General features: G+C 39.2%; 1 protein-coding gene across 2 annotated transcripts in view; it reads right to left on the bottom strand.

Moving 5' to 3' along the window:
• MTRR (5-methyltetrahydrofolate-homocysteine methyltransferase reductase) overlaps positions 1–19,827 on the bottom strand; it is a 37,884-nt gene that overhangs the window by 15,503 nt on the left and 2,554 nt on the right. Inside the window, exons 2-8 of one of the 2 annotated variants that reach the window (XM_066374638.1) lie at positions 19,644–19,808; positions 17,429–17,582; positions 14,208–14,325; positions 11,992–12,367; positions 3,850–3,972; positions 1,818–1,971; positions 735–823 (exon numbers count right to left, since the gene is read on the bottom strand). In XM_066374638.1, the coding sequence (XP_066230735.1) occupies positions 735–823; positions 1,818–1,971; positions 3,850–3,972; positions 11,992–12,367; positions 14,208–14,325; positions 17,429–17,582; positions 19,644–19,772 (1,143 nt within the window). In that variant the 5' untranslated portion in view covers positions 19,773–19,808. Of the gene's footprint in view, positions 1–734; positions 827–1,817; positions 1,972–3,849; positions 3,973–11,991; positions 12,368–14,207; positions 14,326–17,428; positions 17,583–19,643; positions 19,809–19,827 lie in introns of both variants that reach the window. The other variant, XM_066374629.1, reaches the window with a different exon arrangement.

Below are 19,827 nucleotides of genomic sequence, written 5' to 3' on the forward strand. Positions count from 1 at the left end.
AAAAGCAACAAATGCAATAATCACAGTAATAAAACAACAAAAACGACATCACTTCGGGTGGCCTAAATAGCACTGTTTATGCTCATTGGCCACATAAGTCTGGCAAAGCACCGGTTGGAAAGTCTTACTGCTTAACATCCATTTGAGTGAGGGACATGGTTAGAAGAAATCAATTATGACTTTTTAAAAAAATATACCTCCAGGCAGAACACTGACATCTAGTGGATAGTTTTATCTCCAAATTTATCTAAACATCAATACACCCAACCAAGACTTTTCAATATTTCCTGAAGAATTCTGACTTAACAATAAATAATTCTGTAGTTTTGCATAAAATGGAACTTAACAACATTAAGCAGGTGAAAACTAAGGGAAGGAAAGCCTACACTCTCATCTGTTTCTTGTCAACCATTAGAGACAAAGTGTCAACCTGCAATTGGTGACACAAGGTCATCTAGCTCACTTTCATCACTAATTAATGTGCTACACTAACAAAAAGCCCTATTTAAGAAACCTTATTTCAATAGAAAACATAAAATTTCAATGTATCACAACATAAAAATATTTGTCTATGACAATTACATAGAGAACATATACCCTTGGGAACTAATTTTGAACACATGTTTTTAAAGATCATATTTGCTAAGCCTTTAAATGGGAGATACCACATTTACTTAATAAACCCAACAGAGCTAAACAGATTTGTAAATAGTTACCCAAAGGACAAAACATACCTTTTTAGGAACTGCTCGTATTTCAAGGCACCAGGTCAGAATGAACTGGAGAGAGCATCTCTGGGGCACATGCTGGGGCAGGGCTGCTCCTTCTCAGGTAGACAGGAAGGCGTTCATGACACAGAAAATAAAGAGTAAAATATTTTGCATTCCTAAAAGCACAAGTAATAGTAATACCTTACAGTCTTGTGTTATAAAACTGCAGCATGATTTATGACAATGTTTATTCACTCAAAAAAATTTCCCCAAAATATAGCAGAAAAACCCACTTACAAAAAAATATGAATTCAATAGCTGTAATAACCAAATCTAGGTATGACAAGTAAAATAAAGAAAAATTACCCAAAACCAAGGAGAAAAAGCCAAATGTGGGGGTGGTTTGTTAACATCATATAAGATTCTCAAAAAAATTTTTAGAAGTGATGAATTCAGGTTCAAGACTCTAAGCAAATAACTACAAAAACAATTTCCTTTAATTATAAAAAAGCAATTATTTACTATGTATTAAAATAAACAATAACATGCTATGATAAACAATACAAAAACAACTTTTTTTAAAAAGTTGGGCAAATAGCTTGGTTTGTTAAAGCATCGTCCCGAAGTGCAGAGGTTGCCAGTTCGAGCACCACATACAAGAACAAATCTATGTTCCTGTCTCTCTCCTTTCCTCTCTTACTAAAATCAATAAATAAAAATTTAAAATAAAATAACGGAAATAAAAAGGTTCCTATAATAAAGTTCTTATATGACATTATAATACATAAACTTAAACAAAAAAATGTTCACTGCAAAATACAAACCAACAAACACATCTGCCCAACTAACTTACCTGCTTCTCTAAGACCAGTTACATTCATTTTAATGTCTGTAAGTACCCAATAAGTATAACAGCCATTATCATCTCACTCAGTTAACTGACATGAAGGTCCAGAACCCTGCAACACCAACCAGAGCCTGTGTTCCTCAACTGACACATGGCCAACCCTATAGTGCTGAATGGGAGTCAAGGCGGAGGGCGCACTCAAACTGTCACCTCTGATTTTTTGGCCCAAGGACTCCTTAAGAAATAGATCTGGGCCATACCTTTCTTCTTGGTGTCTGCTTTAATTTTCAAGAGGACAAGGTGCTCCCTTTGGTCTGTGAGCTGCAGTCTCTTGAGCAGGCTTTGCACCTCAGAGTCACTGTTGGGACAGATGACATTGAAGGCATCTCCAGGCTGATAGGAATAATCTGTTTTCTAGAGAAGAACCAACATGAAAGAAAAAAAAATCCTATATGAACAAAACCATAGGTTTTACTATAATGACAATTTTAATATAAATACTAGAAACAAAATGATTCTAACTGCAAAAAAGCTAACAAGCCCAACAAACTGAATGAATATACTTTATTAGGAGTTATTCTAAAAACAATATTCCACAATTATTCAATGTTTTGCTTTATATCCTTGAGCATTTACAGAATGGATACAATACCTTCCTCATTTTCTAGAACCTTGTAAGGGACCTTAGTAAGTAGTGCTTTAGTAATCCATGTAAAACTCTCTTACAAAAACATACACACACATACATGCAGGCACACACAAATATTATGAGCAAAAGAAACTACTCAAGGCTGTCTGTACTGATTCTTAATTTCCTTTCCTATTTCCCTTGGGGAGAAATAGGGTGGGAGAGGATACTATTTTTCCCTTCATGAGTGGAAAATGTAACATCTGACTTGGTACTGGATGGGAACAAACAAGGGCGAGAGAAGGAGCTACTTCCCACAGTGTCTATTTACACAGTGATGGAGAACACAGCCCAGGGTCCTGGAAAGGGCCGCTGACCACACACGTTCACATTCACAGCCTGTGAGGGAGACAGGTTGGACCCACCAACTGGCCAACCCCTACTCTTTAATAGAGAAGTGTAGAACAGCAGAATAAAAAAAAAATGTTTTAATGCACACAGAATATGGAATATTAAAACTTTCAAAAGAAGTATGAAACTACTCAAAACCATCTAGTTTGATGCCTGTTGTATTTTTTACTGTTAGGAAATTCAATTAAATCTGTGTTGACAGCCTTGATGCATCCTGCTTTTCCTGAAATCGCAACCCACTGAACTTCTCCGGATCCTCATCTAAGTCAGGGGTAGTCAACCTTTTTATACCTACCACCCACTTTTGTATCTGTTAGTCGTAAAACTTTCTAACTGCCCACCAGTTCCACAGTAATGGTGATTTATAAAGTAGAGAAGTAACTTTACTTTATAAAATTTATAAAGCAGAGTAACAGCAAGTTAAAGCATATAATAATAATTACTTATCAAGTACTTCATATTGGATTTTCGCTGTTTGGCAGAATAAATCTTTATAAAACAACTTACTATAGTTAAATCTAACTTTTTATTTATACGTTGGTTGCTCCGCTACTGCCCACCATGAAAGCTGGAATGCCCACTAATGGGCAGTAGGGACCAGGTTGACTGCCACTGGTCTACAGAAAGGGTTGAGCAACATAACTCTGAAGAAGTACTCAACACTGAGGTTTCAGGATTATCCACCCACTTCTTAAGCTGAGATCAATGAATTTGGTGGGAGGAGGGGACTGAGGAGGGGCTCATGGATGGAGTTCAGAGTTCAAATACAAAGTGCCCCCTGAAATTGTAAAATAAAATGTTTATATGTAATTGCAAATAAGGTCAGTGATTTTCCCCCCCAGATTCTCAAAAGAATGAGAAACAGAGCTCTGAAAAATAAACTGTTCTGTTATTGTCTGGTCTGAGCTCTATTCCCCAGGATCTGGCTAACTTCAGATGAACAGCTTCCTCTCAGGGCTCTTCTCTTATGGAAAATGCTGTTGTGATCCCATCATTCTTTTGTGGAAATGTGTAAGGCAGCAGCATTAGTCTCTCAAGCTGAATCTCCCCCAGAGGCACTGCTCACCTCAGGCCCTGCCTGAAGCGAGAAGAAAACAGGTATGCGGTGGGGAGCAGTACGATGGGTTAAGAATGAAAGGCCGATGTCCTGCCCTACTGTCCCTCTTCCTAAGCGTCCAGACTAAAAAACCACACAAGTCTCCCTGCACTTCTTCACAACATAACTGTGCTGAGAAATAAATTTTGTAACTTACTGAAATATCCAATTCTACCAGAAGAGTGGTTTTTATGGCATCATTCGTAGTCAGCTGAACTGCCTTTGAAATTGGAACTTGAAAAATTGGACCCACTGAAGTCATAGGTACTTGGCTTTCCTCCTTCAAAAACAAACGTGACAAAATATTACTAAATGCAATTTTCAATAATACTTACATGAGTGCTTCACTGAGTTCCTAATTAAGATCTATAGGATCCTATAAAATTTCCTGGCTCTTTAGTATTCTTTTCTATGGTAAGCGAATACACACATATGCTTCTCCAACTTTCAGAAAAGGAGCTTGTCCATATTTTAAACTCCTTATCTGTTATTAGAATTTCTGAGATGTTGATACCAGATACTAGCATTTTCATGTAACTAATAGTTTTCCTAATGAGCTATGCAAAATGAAATAGTCTGTGTGTGTTTTAGAAAGATGATTCTAAAGACAATGACAAATGTCAACAGAGCTTTCTCGATAATGAGAATGTTCCATACCTGCACTGGCCAGTATGGGAGCCACTAGCCCCATGTGCCTACTGAGCACCTGAAATATGGCAAGTACGATTAGGTACCTGGATTCTTAAATTTATTTAGTTTTCATGAATTTAAATGTAAGTAGCCACATGTGGTATTGTGCTGTATTAGACAGCACAGGTCCTGGGAAACTGTAAAGAAACCCAATTCTGTAATATCCCTACATCTTACACAAACTTAATATTCCTAAATTGAATTAAAAAAACAAATAATCTAATTAAGAAATGGGCAAAGGACCTGAATTAACACTTCTTTAAAGATATACAGATGGCCAACAGACATGAAAAGATGTTCAACATCACTAATCATCAGAGAAATGCAAATTAAAACCACAATGAGATATCACCTCACACCTATTAGAATGGCTATCATCAATAAATCCACAAAGAAGTGTTGTCCAGGATGTGGAGAAAAGAGAACCCTCCTGCATTGCTGGTGGAAATGCAGATTGGTGCAGTTACTGTGGAAAACAGTATGGAGTTACCTCAAAAATTAAAAATCAAACTGCTTTATGACCCACCACTTCCATTTCTGGGAACATATCCAAAGCAACCAGAAAGAATTTACCTACTCCTATGTTCATTGAAGCATAAATTACAATATGTAGCCAAGATGTGGAAGCAGCCCAAGTGCCCCCATCAGTAGATGAGTGGATAAAAAAGCTGTGGTACATTTACAGTGGAATACTACTTGGCCACAAAAAAGGAAACCTTACCTTTTGCAATGGCATGGATGGACCTGGAGAGTACTATGCTCTGGAGAGAGCAATGCTAAGTGAAATAAGTCAGTCAGAGAAAGACAAGTACCATATGATTACACTTATGTGTGGAATCAAATGAATAATAAACTAGGAAACAAAATAGAATCAGACTTTAAACACAGAGAACAGACTAACAGTTGTCAGAGAAGAGAGGGTTGAGGGGCTGGGTAAAAAAAGGTAAAAGGATTAAGCAAAAAACAAAACAAAACAAGCTCAAAGAAACAGACAACAGTGTGTTGATGACCAGAGGGAAAGGGAGGTGGGGGAGGTAGAAGATAAAGGAGAAAAAATGGTGACAGAAGACTTGACTTAAGCTGGTGAACAACCATACAATATACTGATGATGTATTCTAGAAGTGTACACCCGAAACCTGTATAATATTATTAGCCAATGTCAATCCAATAAATTCAATTAATGTTTTTTTAAATGTAGAAACTTACATTTACCAAAATGCAAGTCAAGTCACCTTGGCTCAGTGGTTGCACAGAAGGCTGGAAGTGGGTAAGTGCTGAGAGCCTACACTGTATATAATAGGTATATATAATGTATGGCAGGTCAGTGCAGAGAGCCTACACTGTATAGAATATGTATATAATACATGGTGGGTCAGTGCTGAGAGCCTGCGCTGTATATAATAGGTGTATATAATACATGGCCGGTCAGTGCTGAGAGCCTGCACTGTACATAATAGGTGTATATAATACATGGCCGGTCAGTGCTGAGAGCCTGCGCTGTATAGAATGTGTATATAATACATGGCAGGTCAATGCTGAGAGCCTGCACTGTATATAATAGGTGTATATAATACATGGCCGGTCAGTGCTGAGAGCCTGCGCTGTATAGAATGTGTATATAATACATGGCCGGTCAGTGCTGAGAGCCTGCACTTTATATAATAGGTGTATATAATACATGGCCGGGCAGTGCTGAGAACCTGCACTGTATAGAATGTGTATATAATACATGGCCGGTCAGTGCTGAGAGCCTGCACTTTATATAATAGGTGTATATAATACATGGCCGGGCAGTGCTGAGAACCTGCACTGTATAGAATGTGTATATAATACATGGCCGGTCAGTGCTGAGAGCCTGCACTGTATATAATAGGTGTATATAATACATGGCCGGTCAGTGCTGAGACCCTGCACTGTATATAATAGGTGTATATAATACATGGCCGGTCAGTGCTGAGAGCCTGCACTGTATAGAATTTGTATATAATACATGGCTGATCAGTGCTGAGAGCCTGCACTGTATATAATAGGTGTATATAATACATGGCCGGTCAATGCTGAGAGCCTGCGCTGTATAAAATGTGTATATAATACATGGCCGGTCAGTGCTGAGAGCCTGCACTGTATATAATAGGTGTATATAATACATGGCCGGTCAGTGCTGAGAGCCTGCGCTGTATAGAATGTGTATATAATACATGGCCGGTCAGTGCTGAGAGCCTGCACTTTATATAATAGGTGTATATAATACATGGCCGGGCAGTGCTGAGAACCTGCACTGTATAGAATGTGTATATAATACATGGCCGGTCAGTGCTGAGAGCCTGCACTTTATATAATAGGTGTATATAATACATGGCCGGGCAGTGCTGAGAACCTGCACTGTATAGAATGTGTATATAATACATGGCCGGTCAGTGCTGAGAGCCTGCACTGTATATAATAGGTGTATATAATACATGGCCGGTCAGTGCTGAGACCCTGCACTGTATATAATAGGTGTATATAATACATGGCCGGTCAGTGCTGAGAGCCTGCACTGTATAGAATTTGTATATAATACATGGCTGGTCAGTGCTGAGAGCCTGCACTGTATATAATAGGTGTATATAATACATGGCCGGTCAATGCTGAGAGCCTGCGCTGTATAAAATGTGTATATAATACATGGCCGGTCAGTGCTGAGAGCCTGCACTGTATATAATAGGTGTATATAATACATGGCGGGTCAGTGCTGAGAGCCTGCACTGTATATAATAAGTGTATATAATACATGGCCGGTCAGTGCTGAGAGCCTGCACTTTATATAATAGGTGTATATAATACATGGCCGGTCAGTGCTGAGAGCCTGCACTGTATATAATAGGTGCATATAATACATGGCCGGGCAGTGCTGAGAGCCTGCACTGTATATAATAGGTGTATATAATACATGGCCGGGCAGTGCTGAGAGCCTGCACTGTACATAATAGGTGTATATAATACATGGCGAGTCAGTGCTGAGAGCCTGCACTGTATATAATAGGTGTATATAATACATGGCCGGTCAGTGCTGAGAGCCTGCACTGTACATAATAGGTGTATATAATACATGGCCGGTCAGTGCTGAGAGCCTGCACTTTATATAATAGGTGTATATAATACATGGCGGGTCAGTGCTGAGAGCCTGCACTGTATATAATAGGTGTATATAATACATGGCAGGTCAGTGCTGAGAGCCTGCACTGTACATAATAGGTGTATATAATACATGGCCGTCAGTGCTGAGAGCCTGCACTGTATATAATAGGTGTATATAATACATGGCCAGTCAGTGCTAAGAGCCTGCACTGTTTAGAATGTGTATATAATACATGGCCAGTCAGTGCTGAGAGCCTGCGCTGTATATAATAGGTGTATATAATACATGGCCGGTCAGTGCTGAGAGCCTGCACTGTATATAATAGGTGCATATAATACATGGCCGGGCAGTGCTGAGAGCCTGCACTGTATATAATAGGTGTATATAATACATGGCCGGGCAGTGCTGAGAGCCTGCACTGTATATAATAGGTGTATATAATACATGGCCAGTCAGTGCTAAGAGCCTGCACTGTATAGAATGTGTATATAATACATGGCCGGTCAGTGCTGAGAGCCTGCGCTGTATATAATAGGTGTATATAATACATGGCCAGTCAGTGCTGAGAGCCTGCACTGTATATAATAGGTGTATATAATACATGGCCGGTCAGTGCTGAGAGCCTGCACTGTATATAATAGGTGTATATAATACATGGCCGGTCAGTGCTGAGAGCCTGCACTGTATAGAATGTGTATATAATACATGGCTGGTCAGTGCTGAGAGCCTGCGCTGTATATAATAGGTTTATATAATACATGGCCAGTCAGTGCTGAGAGCCTGCACTGTATATAATAGGTGTATATAATACATGGGGGGTCAGTGCTGAGAGCCTGCACTGTATATAATAGGTGTATATAATACATGGCCGGTCAATGCTGAGAGCCTGCACTGTATATAATAGGTGTATATAATACACGGCAGGTCAGTGCTGAGAGCCTGCACTGTATATAATAGGTGCATATAATACATGGCAGGTCAGTGCTGAGAGCCTGCACTGTACATAATAGGTGTATATAATACATGGCCGGTCAGTGCTGAGAGCCTGCACTGTATATAATAGGTGTATATAATACATGGCTGGTCAGTGCTGAGAGCCTGCACTGTATATAATAGGTGTATATAATACATGGCCGGTCAGTGCTGAGACCCTGCACTGTATATAATAGGTGTATATAATACATGGCCGGTCAGTGCTGAGAGCCTGCACTGTATAGAATTTGTATATAATACATGGCTGGTCAGTGCTGAGAGCCTGCACTGTATATAATAGGTGTATATAATACATGGCCGGTCAATGCTGAGAGCCTGCGCTGTATAAAATGTGTATATAATACATGGCCGGTCAGTGCTGAGAGCCTGCACTGTATATAATAGGTGTATATAATACATGGCGGGTCAGTGCTGAGAGCCTGCACTGTATATAATAAGTGTATATAATACATGGCCGGTCAGTGCTGAGAGCCTGCACTTTATATAATAGGTGTATATAATACATGGCTGGTCAGTGCTGAGAGCCTGCACTGTATATAATAGGTGCATATAATACATGGCCGGGCAGTGCTGAGAGCCTGCACTGTATATAATAGGTGTATATAATACATGGCCGGGCAGTGCTGAGAGCCTGCACTGTACATAATAGGTGTATATAATACATGGCGAGTCAGTGCTGAGAGCCTGCACTGTATATAATAGGTGTATATAATACATGGCCGGTCAGTGCTGAGAGCCTGCACTGTACATAATAGGTGTATATAATACATGGCCGGTCAGTGCTGAGAGCCTGCACTTTATATAATAGGTGTATATAATACATGGCCGGGCAGTGCTGAGAACCTGCACTGTATAGAATGTGTATATAATACATGGCTGGTCAGTGCTGAGAGCCTGCACTGTATAGAATGTGTATATAATACATGGCCGGTCAGTGCTGAGAGCCTGCACTGTATATAATAGGTGTATATAATACACGGCAGGTCAGTGCTGAGAGCCTGCACTGTATATAATAGGTGTATATAATACATGGCAGGTCAGTGCTGAGAGCCTGCACTGTACATAATAGGTGTATATAATACATGGCCGGTCAGTGCTGAGAGCCTGCACTGTATATAATAGGTGTATATAATACATGGCTGGTCAGTGCTGAGAGCCTGCACTGTATATAATAGGTGTATATAATACATGGCAGGTCAGTGCTGAGAGCCTGCACTGTACATAATAGGTGTATATAATACATGGCCGTCAGTGCTGAGAGCCTGCACTGTATATAATAGGTGTATATAATACATGGCCAGTCAGTGCTAAGAGCCTGCACTGTTTAGAATGTGTATATAATACATGGCCGGTCAGTGCTGAGAGCCTGCGCTGTATATAATAGGTGTATATAATACATGGCCAGTCAGTGCTGAGAGCCTGCACTGTATATAATAGGTGTATATAATACATGGCCGGTCAGTGCTGAGAGCCTGCACTGTATATAATAGGTGCATATAATACATGGCCGGGCAGTGCTGAGAGCCTGCACTGTATATAATAGGTGTATATAATACATGGCCGGGCAGTGCTGAGAGCCTGCACTGTATATAATAGGTGTATATAATACATGGCCAGTCAGTGCTAAGAGCCTGCACTGTATAGAATGTGTATATAATACATGGCCGGTCAGTGCTGAGAGCCTGCGCTGTATATAATAGGTGTATATAATACATGGCCAGTCAGTGCTGAGAGCCTGCACTGTATATAATAGGTGTATATAATACATGGCGGGTCAGTGCTGAGAGCCTGCACTGTATATAATAGGTGTATATAATACATGGCCGGTCAGTGCTGAGAGCCTGCACTGTATATAATAGGTGCATATAATACATGGCTGGTCAGTGCTGAGAGCCTGCACTTTATATAATAGGTGTATATAATACATGGCGGGTCAGTGCTAAGAGCCTGCGCTGTATATAATAGGTGTATATAATACATGGCCGGGCAGTGCTGAGAGCCTGCACTGTATATAATAAGTGTATATAATACATGGCCAGGCAGTGCTGAGAGCCTGCACTGTATATAATAGGTGTATATAATACATGGCCGGTCAGTGCTGAGAGCCTGCACTGTATATAATAGGTGTATATAATACATGGCCGGTCAGTGCTGAGAGCCTGCGCTGTATAGAATGTGTATATAATACATGGCCGGTCAGTGCTGAGACCCTGCACTGTATATAATAGGTGTATATAATACATGGCCGGTTAGTGCTGAGACCCTGCACTGTATATAATAGGTGTATAGAATACATGGCCGGTCAGTGCTGAGAGCCTGCACTGTATGTAATGCGTACATAATACATGGCCAGTCAGTGCTGAGAGCCTGCACTGTATAGAATGTGTATATAATACATGGCAGGTCAATGCTGAGAGCCTGCACTGTATATATATAAATATATAATAAGAGTATATAATATGTGCCGGTCAGTGCTGAGAGCCTGCACTATATATAATGTGTATATAATACATGGCAGGTCAGTGCTGAGAGCCTGCACTGTATATAATACATGTACATTATATGTAGTGGGTATATAATAAGTGTATATAATATAAAATATATAGCTGGTCAGTGCTGAGAGCCTGCACTGTTTATAACATGTGTATAAAATATGTATATAAATTGTTTCTCCAATGTGTAAGACTTCATTAAAAAGAAAATAAAAAGCCACAAACCATGACCATTGCTTTGAGGGTGTGGTTTATGCAAGAAAGCCCACATGGAACTCCAATCAGCCACTCTTAAGGAATTGGTTCTGCATTAACAGACTGGCTGCAATGGAAACTTACCCTGAGCATGCTATAGGAAATTTCAGGGTACCATGTATTGGCAGTCATGGGAAGAAGTTAGCTATTATTTCACTTAGGCTCAAAAATTTACAGACCTCTTTAAACTCATTTACTTGATAGGAAAACTACTCTAAGAAAAAGACTTATTATAGACAAAAACAGGTATATAAGATAGTATAAAGAAAAATCTCCAAAACGGAACATCCATGATATCAAAAATCCACACTGGAAAAGAGATTTTACTTTTAGTGACTCCTTGAAGTTTAGCTGTTGAGATAATATTCTGACTGCCCATAACTTTGTCCTCAGACTGACTCACCTCTAAAAAAGAAACCAAAAAGTTAATTCTCTAAAATATTGAAAAAACTGACCTCTTACAAAGACAAAAGTAATGAATTCAATGCTTCTACAGCACACAAGGTACAAGCCTCGGTGGTGACTACTCCACTCTACCCCCTGCAATGCAGAAGCAGCTCCAGAGGACTTGTGGATGGATGGGCATGACAGTGTTTCAATCAAACTTTATTTACAAAAAAGAGGTGGCGGACCAAATGTGGCCAGCAGGCCATATACAGTATTATTGATGTCTGCTGTAATGTAATTAAAAAACAAACAAACACATCCATGGTAAGATAATTCACAGTACAAAGCAAGAATACTTACCTGGCCAAGAGATTCATGCAACTGCACCTCTAAATATTCTGGTGGTAAAGAAGGAATATTCAGAGATGCCTGGGAAAGTGGAGGTTTTGAATGGGTAAGTGAGGACTCAAAGTCTGCAATCAAAGCACTTGATTGAACTCCATTCATTGCATTTTGTTTCAAAACCTCAAAATCCTTTCCTCCTGAGTCATCTAGTCTGAGAAGTTCAACTTGTGATTCGATGTGCACTAATTCCAGATTCATAGGGTCCATTGCCCGGGAGGCAGCTGATACTGTTGTGTGAGTCCCACTCATCTCTCTTCCTCTACTTGACGTAAAATGCTTCGTGAGGGCAGCCCAGAGCCCGTCAATCCACGGCTCAACCACAAGTTCTAAACTGGATTGTTATAAGAAAAATGGAAAAAATGCCTGAGTTCTCTATTTAAATGATACATAAAAATGGGTAATATGTGCTAGGCAACTGTCAATAACACTAGAAGACTATTCAGAATACAAAAATTACTGGCAGACGCTTAAGAAGCAGTACATTATTCTCAGTTCATTAGCACTGAGTTGTAAAAAATGCCATGTATAAAAGTTAAAGAACAGAAATGAAGATATCTTAGTAGTAGGTAATAGGAATGTTATTCCTCTTAATAAATTTCTTAAAATAGAGTTGGTAATCTCTATTTTAAATAAAGTTTTAATTTTAAACAAGCACGCTAAATTCTGATGAAGCTAACAGAACTTATCCAAGATCCAAGTCTATTCTTACATCACAAATGATATATCAATCGAATGCAGTAACTTCCTTTGCCTAGCCAATTTACTCATCTTTTTTTCCTACATATTAACATATCACCAAGAAATTACTCAAATAAATGCTAACTCTTTGACTAAGTAACTGTCCAAATCTTCTATCACTTCTGAACAATTTCTCTGGTAAAATTTTCAGGGAGGCAGACGACAGGGGGGAAATAGCAATCATCCTTTAGGAAAGCTGAATTAACCATAAATACATTTGAAATGTGTTGCTCTACTTACTCCTAACAAACTATGAATAGTCCATGATAACATTCCCCACACGCCCTGCACAGAGAAACTGAATGAATAGTTGAGAGGCTGTGTCAAGACTCTGAAAATAACACCTTTGTCATCTTTAATCACAATTCAAAGGAGGTACCAATTAAATTACAATTCATAAAACTAAATGACAATTAAGAAAAAGCACATTTTAGAATCTATATTATTATGAGTATAATTTCATTGTCTTCATTAGGTGTTCACATAGTACATAGTCATATACACATAGTATCAATATATAGCAAAATTTGCTTATACAATTGAATGCAACCCCCAGGAACCTTTGGAAAAGCAAGTATATAAAATTATAGGTTCAATAATGACAGCTACATTGAAAAAAAAAGTCTTGCAACACAGAAATATGACAACAGTAATCAACCAGAGAGAGCTAATGTTCACTGAGTGCTCACTATTGTCACTAAGAGGACAACCTATATTAATTCCTTTGATCCTTCTGAGAACCATACATAATACATCCTATTATTATCTATTTCACAGAGGGAGAAACAGAAGCACGAAAAGTTTAAGCAATGTGACCAAGGTTTCAGTCAGTAGGGGAGCGGTCAGTGATTCAAACCCGGGTATTTGGACTCCAGTCTGGATTCTTAACCCCTCCAATGTGGTGGTTCATTAAACCAGAATGTATTTTTGAAAGTACTTTAATTCTAGAGAAGAGAAAATTCAAGTAAGGTAGTTAAACTGAAAATTTAAGACACACAGCTGAAATATACATTCAAAAATTTTAATACCCAATCTAATAAATGAACAGGGAAACTGAAAGCATTTGAAGAGAAAATATGGAGAGTGATAAGCCCAATGGACTCATATAAGGAGTTAGCAATTAAATAGCTAATACAAGATAATCATTTAATGTCAATGAGGTTTTAGAAGAAAAAAGCCAAATAGAAATGGGCAAAACTAAAAGGCAACACGCAAGAAAACGTGGTCGAACTCCGTCTCCATCAAGAACACGTGCCCTGAGTCACAGAGAAGACCCAAAGCATCAGAGCCTCAGGCAATGACGGACCTGAACTGAAAAGGTGTACTGGGACACCTTTTGTAATTGTCCAACAGCACATACAAAAAAATCTTGCTTCCTTTCATCTTGTACTGACAGGGTTCCCGGAAATGACAGAGAAGTACATTGCTCTTACCCCACACAGTCATCCGCATGTCCAGTGTCATAGAAGTGCTGGGCACCAAGCTCCTGAAGTCGTTTATCAATGACTTTCCCCCCATTACAGAAGTACGTGTATTCTGAATCACCCAGACCTAAAAAGCCCAGGAAGGTTATCAGTGCACAATAAGCTTTAAAGAATTATACAAATAAAATATTTAATACCATTTGTGCCCTTTTTGATGTAGCAAGAAATAATGTATAGCTTCACATTTTCTTATTTTTTGAGTAATACTAAGTATGAAATAATTTTATTTTTTATAATGCAAAAGCAGCAAACATACTGAAACAACAAATACTTCTTGGCCACTGTTAAAAGAAATTGTTTTTCACATTCTAGTTTCCATAAATCTATAAAAATATGGGAATCTTAAAATAAGGATTAAGTTTAAAAACATCATTTCTGTATTTTCAGACTTTTCCTATCCAGAGCAGGGTGGGCAAACTATAGACTGTGGGCCAAATACACGTCTTTCTTTCTAAATAAAGCTTCACTGGCGCCCAGTCAAACCCATTTGTTCACACACTGTCTCGGCGGTGTTCTAGCGCCCACAGCAGAGCTGAGCAGCGGTTACAGAGACCACATGGCCGCAAAGCCTAAAACACGCACCCTCTGGTCCTTTGCAGGGTTTACTGACCCTGAACATAAAGCATAGAAAGTACATTTATAACATAAACAATCACTCACTATGTTTCTGTGTTGGATAAATTAAGAATTGCTTCTATGTTTCCTGATAAGCAAACAGGCTAATATATTCATACTTGGTTGAAAATTAAAAATTAGAAGTTTAAATTTCTCAGTTTTTTAATTATTCCCATGCATATTCCCAAAAAAAATAGGGTGAACAAGTAGTGGGTCCATTTATGAGCCCAAGATGAACTATAATGGTTGGATGGGCTTGAGTCTTTCCTTTTTAATGATTTTTTGAGAAAGTTTAAAGTAATACATACATGTTCACTTCTAAAAATAAAGAAATTAGAAAACCCTGAATTTAAAAAAATATAAATACTTCAAAACATTCTTTTGAATATGTAATGTAGGACAGACCTTAGCCAGAGTCATAATCTACAATTTCCAATCAGTGACTAATCAGTATAGTCCGTCCTTACTGGATACACTCCCACCAGAATAATTCTCTAGGATGAACACGGATCACAAGCCAGGAAAATGGACCTGAGTCCCGTCTCCTGTCATACCTTGCTGAGCTGGTCTTTCTGATCCTTTATCTTAACATTTTAATTTACACTTCATAGAAGCCTAGACCAGTGTTTCTTAACCCAGGAGCTTTTAAAAATATTAATACCAGGGCCCTCCCTCAGAATAATTAAATCAGAATCACAGGAGGTGGACCCAAGCAACGGAATTCAATGAAAACTCCAGTTGATCCCAATGAGGCCAGGACTGAACTACCACCCCCACAGAAATCCATGTGCAGGGTACTTGGTCAGCCTCAGGGGAACCAAGGCAGTACCTCTTTTTCACAGGTGCTCTTCTTTGTGCTTTTTCTTTACTTTTCCTCTCCTTTCCTTTCTTTTTTTCTTTTTCATTTTGAAAACAAAAACAGATCCATTTCTTGGTAATCAAAGCATATTTGTGTAGGCTTCTCCCAGCCCATGGCATTTAATTTCTAAGTATTCTTTCATACACCTTCAACGAATGCCAGCAAGTACCCTGTGGGTCCTAACTAAATTTCTCTGAGGCAGCTTCTGTCTGCCCTGCAGGATGAGTGTTTGCAGGTACACAAGATGACTGGACACTCACTCGCACAAGAGCACCGCCCAGGTGATGGTGGGGTCCTGCTCCATGTGCCTCTGTCAAATCTGCACTAGACTCAGAACAATTTACTCGTTTGCATATTGTGATTGCATTAACAAAGAAACTAATAAATCATAAATTATATATCTTAGGACTTGGGAATGGCTTCTACATTGTCCCATGGGGAACATCTTCCTTCCTGATGTGGAACTAGGCATTCCAAACGTGGTCATGACCTTGGACACCCCATCAGCATACACAGTGACAACAGAGTAAGAGGCTGAGGCTGTTTTTCCCATGTGCCCAGATTAATGTACATGGGGTCCTCAGGTTAGGGCAGTCTCAACATACAACGTTTTGCATTTATGACGCTAACTCCCATAAATCTTAAAAAAACTGAGAGGTGAGTGTTCCGGCTTACACTATTAGCGTCATATTTATGGACTATATAAGCAAACTAGTTTGGTTGCGTGTGGAGAAAGAATGAATACAGTACAGTGTACAGTATATTTATGTCATTTTCCTTTTTCTGTGGTTTAGCTGTGTTTTTATGTTCTAGAATATGATTTTACAACTGTGTTAGGTTAGGTAAGTGACTTAGGCTAGGGTGTTTTTCGACTTACACCAAAATCCGGGTTACATCACTGTCATAACCCAAAGATGCCCTGTATATAGTTGACTGGAATGAGGGTTTACGGGTATTTGTGTTTTTCAATTTCTGTCTGCATATTAGCTTTCAATGTGTGGTTTTAAGAGAGTACACTTTGACACCTGTAAAAAATACTGCTCTCTTTAAGACATCTCACAAATAACCACTTACATGACAAGCTAAAGGTATTTTATTCATATGTATATATATATTTACACCAATAAAATAATTTTACAAGTGAAAAAAATAAAAAACAAAACCACCAACCTAGGAGAATGGTTCTTGGAGAAGATATCAGATCCACCTGGGAGCTTTTTTAAAAAAGAAAACAAAAATAAAACAGCATGCAGGGTTGGTTGCTTCTTTGGGAATTCCGTTTTAGCAGGTCTGGGGTGGGACTAGCCACTAATATTCTGCAAATGTTTTATGCCTGCATCTGATGTGCACCTGCAGTTAAGAATGCTACTCAAGGGGCTCTGCAGAGGTGTTGTGGGTGAAGCCTTCATAGAACAAAGTACATTACTTACAATTAAAGATCACATATGTATTTATACAAAAAACAAAGCCCATACAATTATGTATAGGGTGAGGCAAAAATAGGTTTACAGTTGTGAGTCTGCAAAACATAGAATTTATTCTTGTATTGTTTATTAATTATTATATCTTCTTCCATACAAACTATAAATCTACTATTGCCCCACACTGTATTATGGTTTAATGGATACATTCAGCTACCTGAATTAAAGCTAATGAGTGGAAACAGTACAGTAAGAGCAGAAAATATAGGACACACCTAATAATCCATACCGCAGGTGAGCCAAGAAGTCAACTGGCAGCGTCTTGTCCTTTATTTCCTTCACGAATTTGCGGGCTGTGTCAGGTGGGTCTCCTGTGCCCGTGGTAGAAACTACCATAACAAGAGGTGCTGTTTCAGTTTTTAGATCATACTACAAAACAAGAACGTCATGTCAGAGATCAACTGCTATGTGTAGTTTGACAACACAATCAATTTAGTTAGCTTTCAGTCTAAAACGGTCATCAGTACTGCATATGCATAAAGGCAGAGAGGCACGCAGAATACTTTCAACTTGGGAAGGTAAATTGTTACTCCTCAGCTACCAGGAAACCTGGCTACCACCCCCTCAGGGTTTCAGAGACCTGAGAACTTCAGCAGTGATACTTTGAGATCATCAGTGTTTCCAAATATTAAAATCAAGCTTCTTCATTCTAATTTTCACCTAACTTTAAATATCCCAAATAGAGCACTCCCTTGTTTCAATCTGTGATTCCATGCCCTCTACTCTCATGAATATCATCTAGTTTGGTTCAAAGAAATTTCCTTTCCTTTCCATGTGAATATAACAGATGAGGATTTGAACTAACACTTTACCAAGAGATTCAACACTTCTAGGGCACTTCGCAAGTTGCGCATTAAATTCTTTGCAGTTTGTTAAAATAACTTCACCTTACAAAGGACTTACATGATCTAGAAGGTAGAGAGCTATTTAAACTTGAATCAAGAAAAAACAAACTTGGATCAAGAACTGGAGAAAGCACTCAGCTGGGGAGAACAAACACTGTTATTAGCATGGTACTGAGGGACCTTAACTACTTGCCTAACTTTCAGATAGCTGGTGACCCAGGTGGTGAGGAGTCCCAAAGTCCAAATCAGGGTTAAATTAATGATAACCTTGTTTCTGTAACAGTTTCAGGTTATATTTATCATGTGGCACCTGCAATGTAAATTTACTCTGAAGTTACTGTAGAATTACAAAACCTGTGGATTGGCAGTGTCTTCTAGGATGCTCTCTACTGGGTGACTACATTAGGGATCACCTTGGCCCTGATGTATAATGGAGCTAGAAAGTTTTCTTTCTATGTGCTGAGTTTTTAATCTAGACATGTGCAAAAAAATTATTTTAGGACATGGGCAAAAAGCCACACGAGGTGGTGAACTTGAGTGAGAATACGAGATAGGAGAGATTTTGAAGTACCGAACTGAATTATGCTTAGTAGCTGGGACATTAGCTTGTGCTGCTTGTACAAAAGTCCCTACTAGTTGCTATGACCTAATTTATATAAAACAGTAAAATCTGGAAGTCTCAAAAGAACTAACTCTAAGAACACAGAAATGTTAAGCTCTTATATATCCTGCAGTAGAGACGCCCACAGAGCAAGTAGTGCCTGACCTAAGGAAGCTGAGTCTTTTTCAGATCCTTATCTTTTTACTTTAAATTCTGTTTTACAAAATAATTAATTGCCAAGTCACTTGGAGGAACTCTGACACGAATGGCAAGGTCTTTATTTTGGACAAATACAAGTGGGGCCCTGGGGTTCAGGAGGTGGAAAGCACACATGTGCATATGAACACATGCAGCTCAGCTGTTCTCCCAGCCACCCTGTGAAGTAAACAAGGAAAGACTGCTACTTCCATATTGCTTGAGTAATCGTTTCAGTTTCTGAGACAGTTTAGTCTCATTCAAATAGATACAGATACACTTGATAAAATAAATTTCTGAGTATTACAAAAAGGATTGGCCCTAGCCCGGTTGGCTCAGCGGTAGAACGTCAGCCTGGCATGTGGAAGTCCTGGGTTTGATTCCTGGCCAGGGCACACAGGAGAAGCGCCCATCTGCTTCTCCACCCCTCCCCCTCTCCTTCCTCTCTGTCTCTCTCTTCCCCTCCCGCAGCCAAGGCTCCACTGGAGCAAAGTTGGCCCGGGCGCTGAGGATGGCTCCATGCCTCCACCTCAGGTACTAGAATGGATCTGGCCACAACGGAGCAACGCCTCAAATGGGCAGAGCATCGCCTCCTGGTGGGCATGCCGGTGGATCCCTGTCAGGTGACTGCAGAAGTCTGCCTGACTGCCTTCCCATTTCTCACTTCAGAAAAAAATAAAATTAAAAAAAAAAAAGGAATTATGGTGGCATTTAAAGTCCAACTTTGTTATTTAATAGCAGTCCTTCAAAGCATAAAATAGTAAAAAGCACAGGAATAACAGCTTTTACCTTTTTTGATTCACTAATACAGTGAAGATCTGCAGAAAATCCATGTGTAACTGCCTTTTCACATATTTCTTCTGCTATGGCCTTTGCCTGTCCTTTCTGTGTAGCATATAGTAACAAAAACCTACTCATCGCCTCCAGGCATATGTTATACCTAGAACAGTTACACTGGAAAATGAAAAAGAGA

The sequence above is a fragment of the Saccopteryx leptura genome, chromosome 1, assembly GCF_036850995.1.
Source record: "Saccopteryx leptura isolate mSacLep1 chromosome 1, mSacLep1_pri_phased_curated, whole genome shotgun sequence".
Classification (NCBI taxonomy): domain Eukaryota; kingdom Metazoa; phylum Chordata; class Mammalia; order Chiroptera; family Emballonuridae; genus Saccopteryx; species Saccopteryx leptura.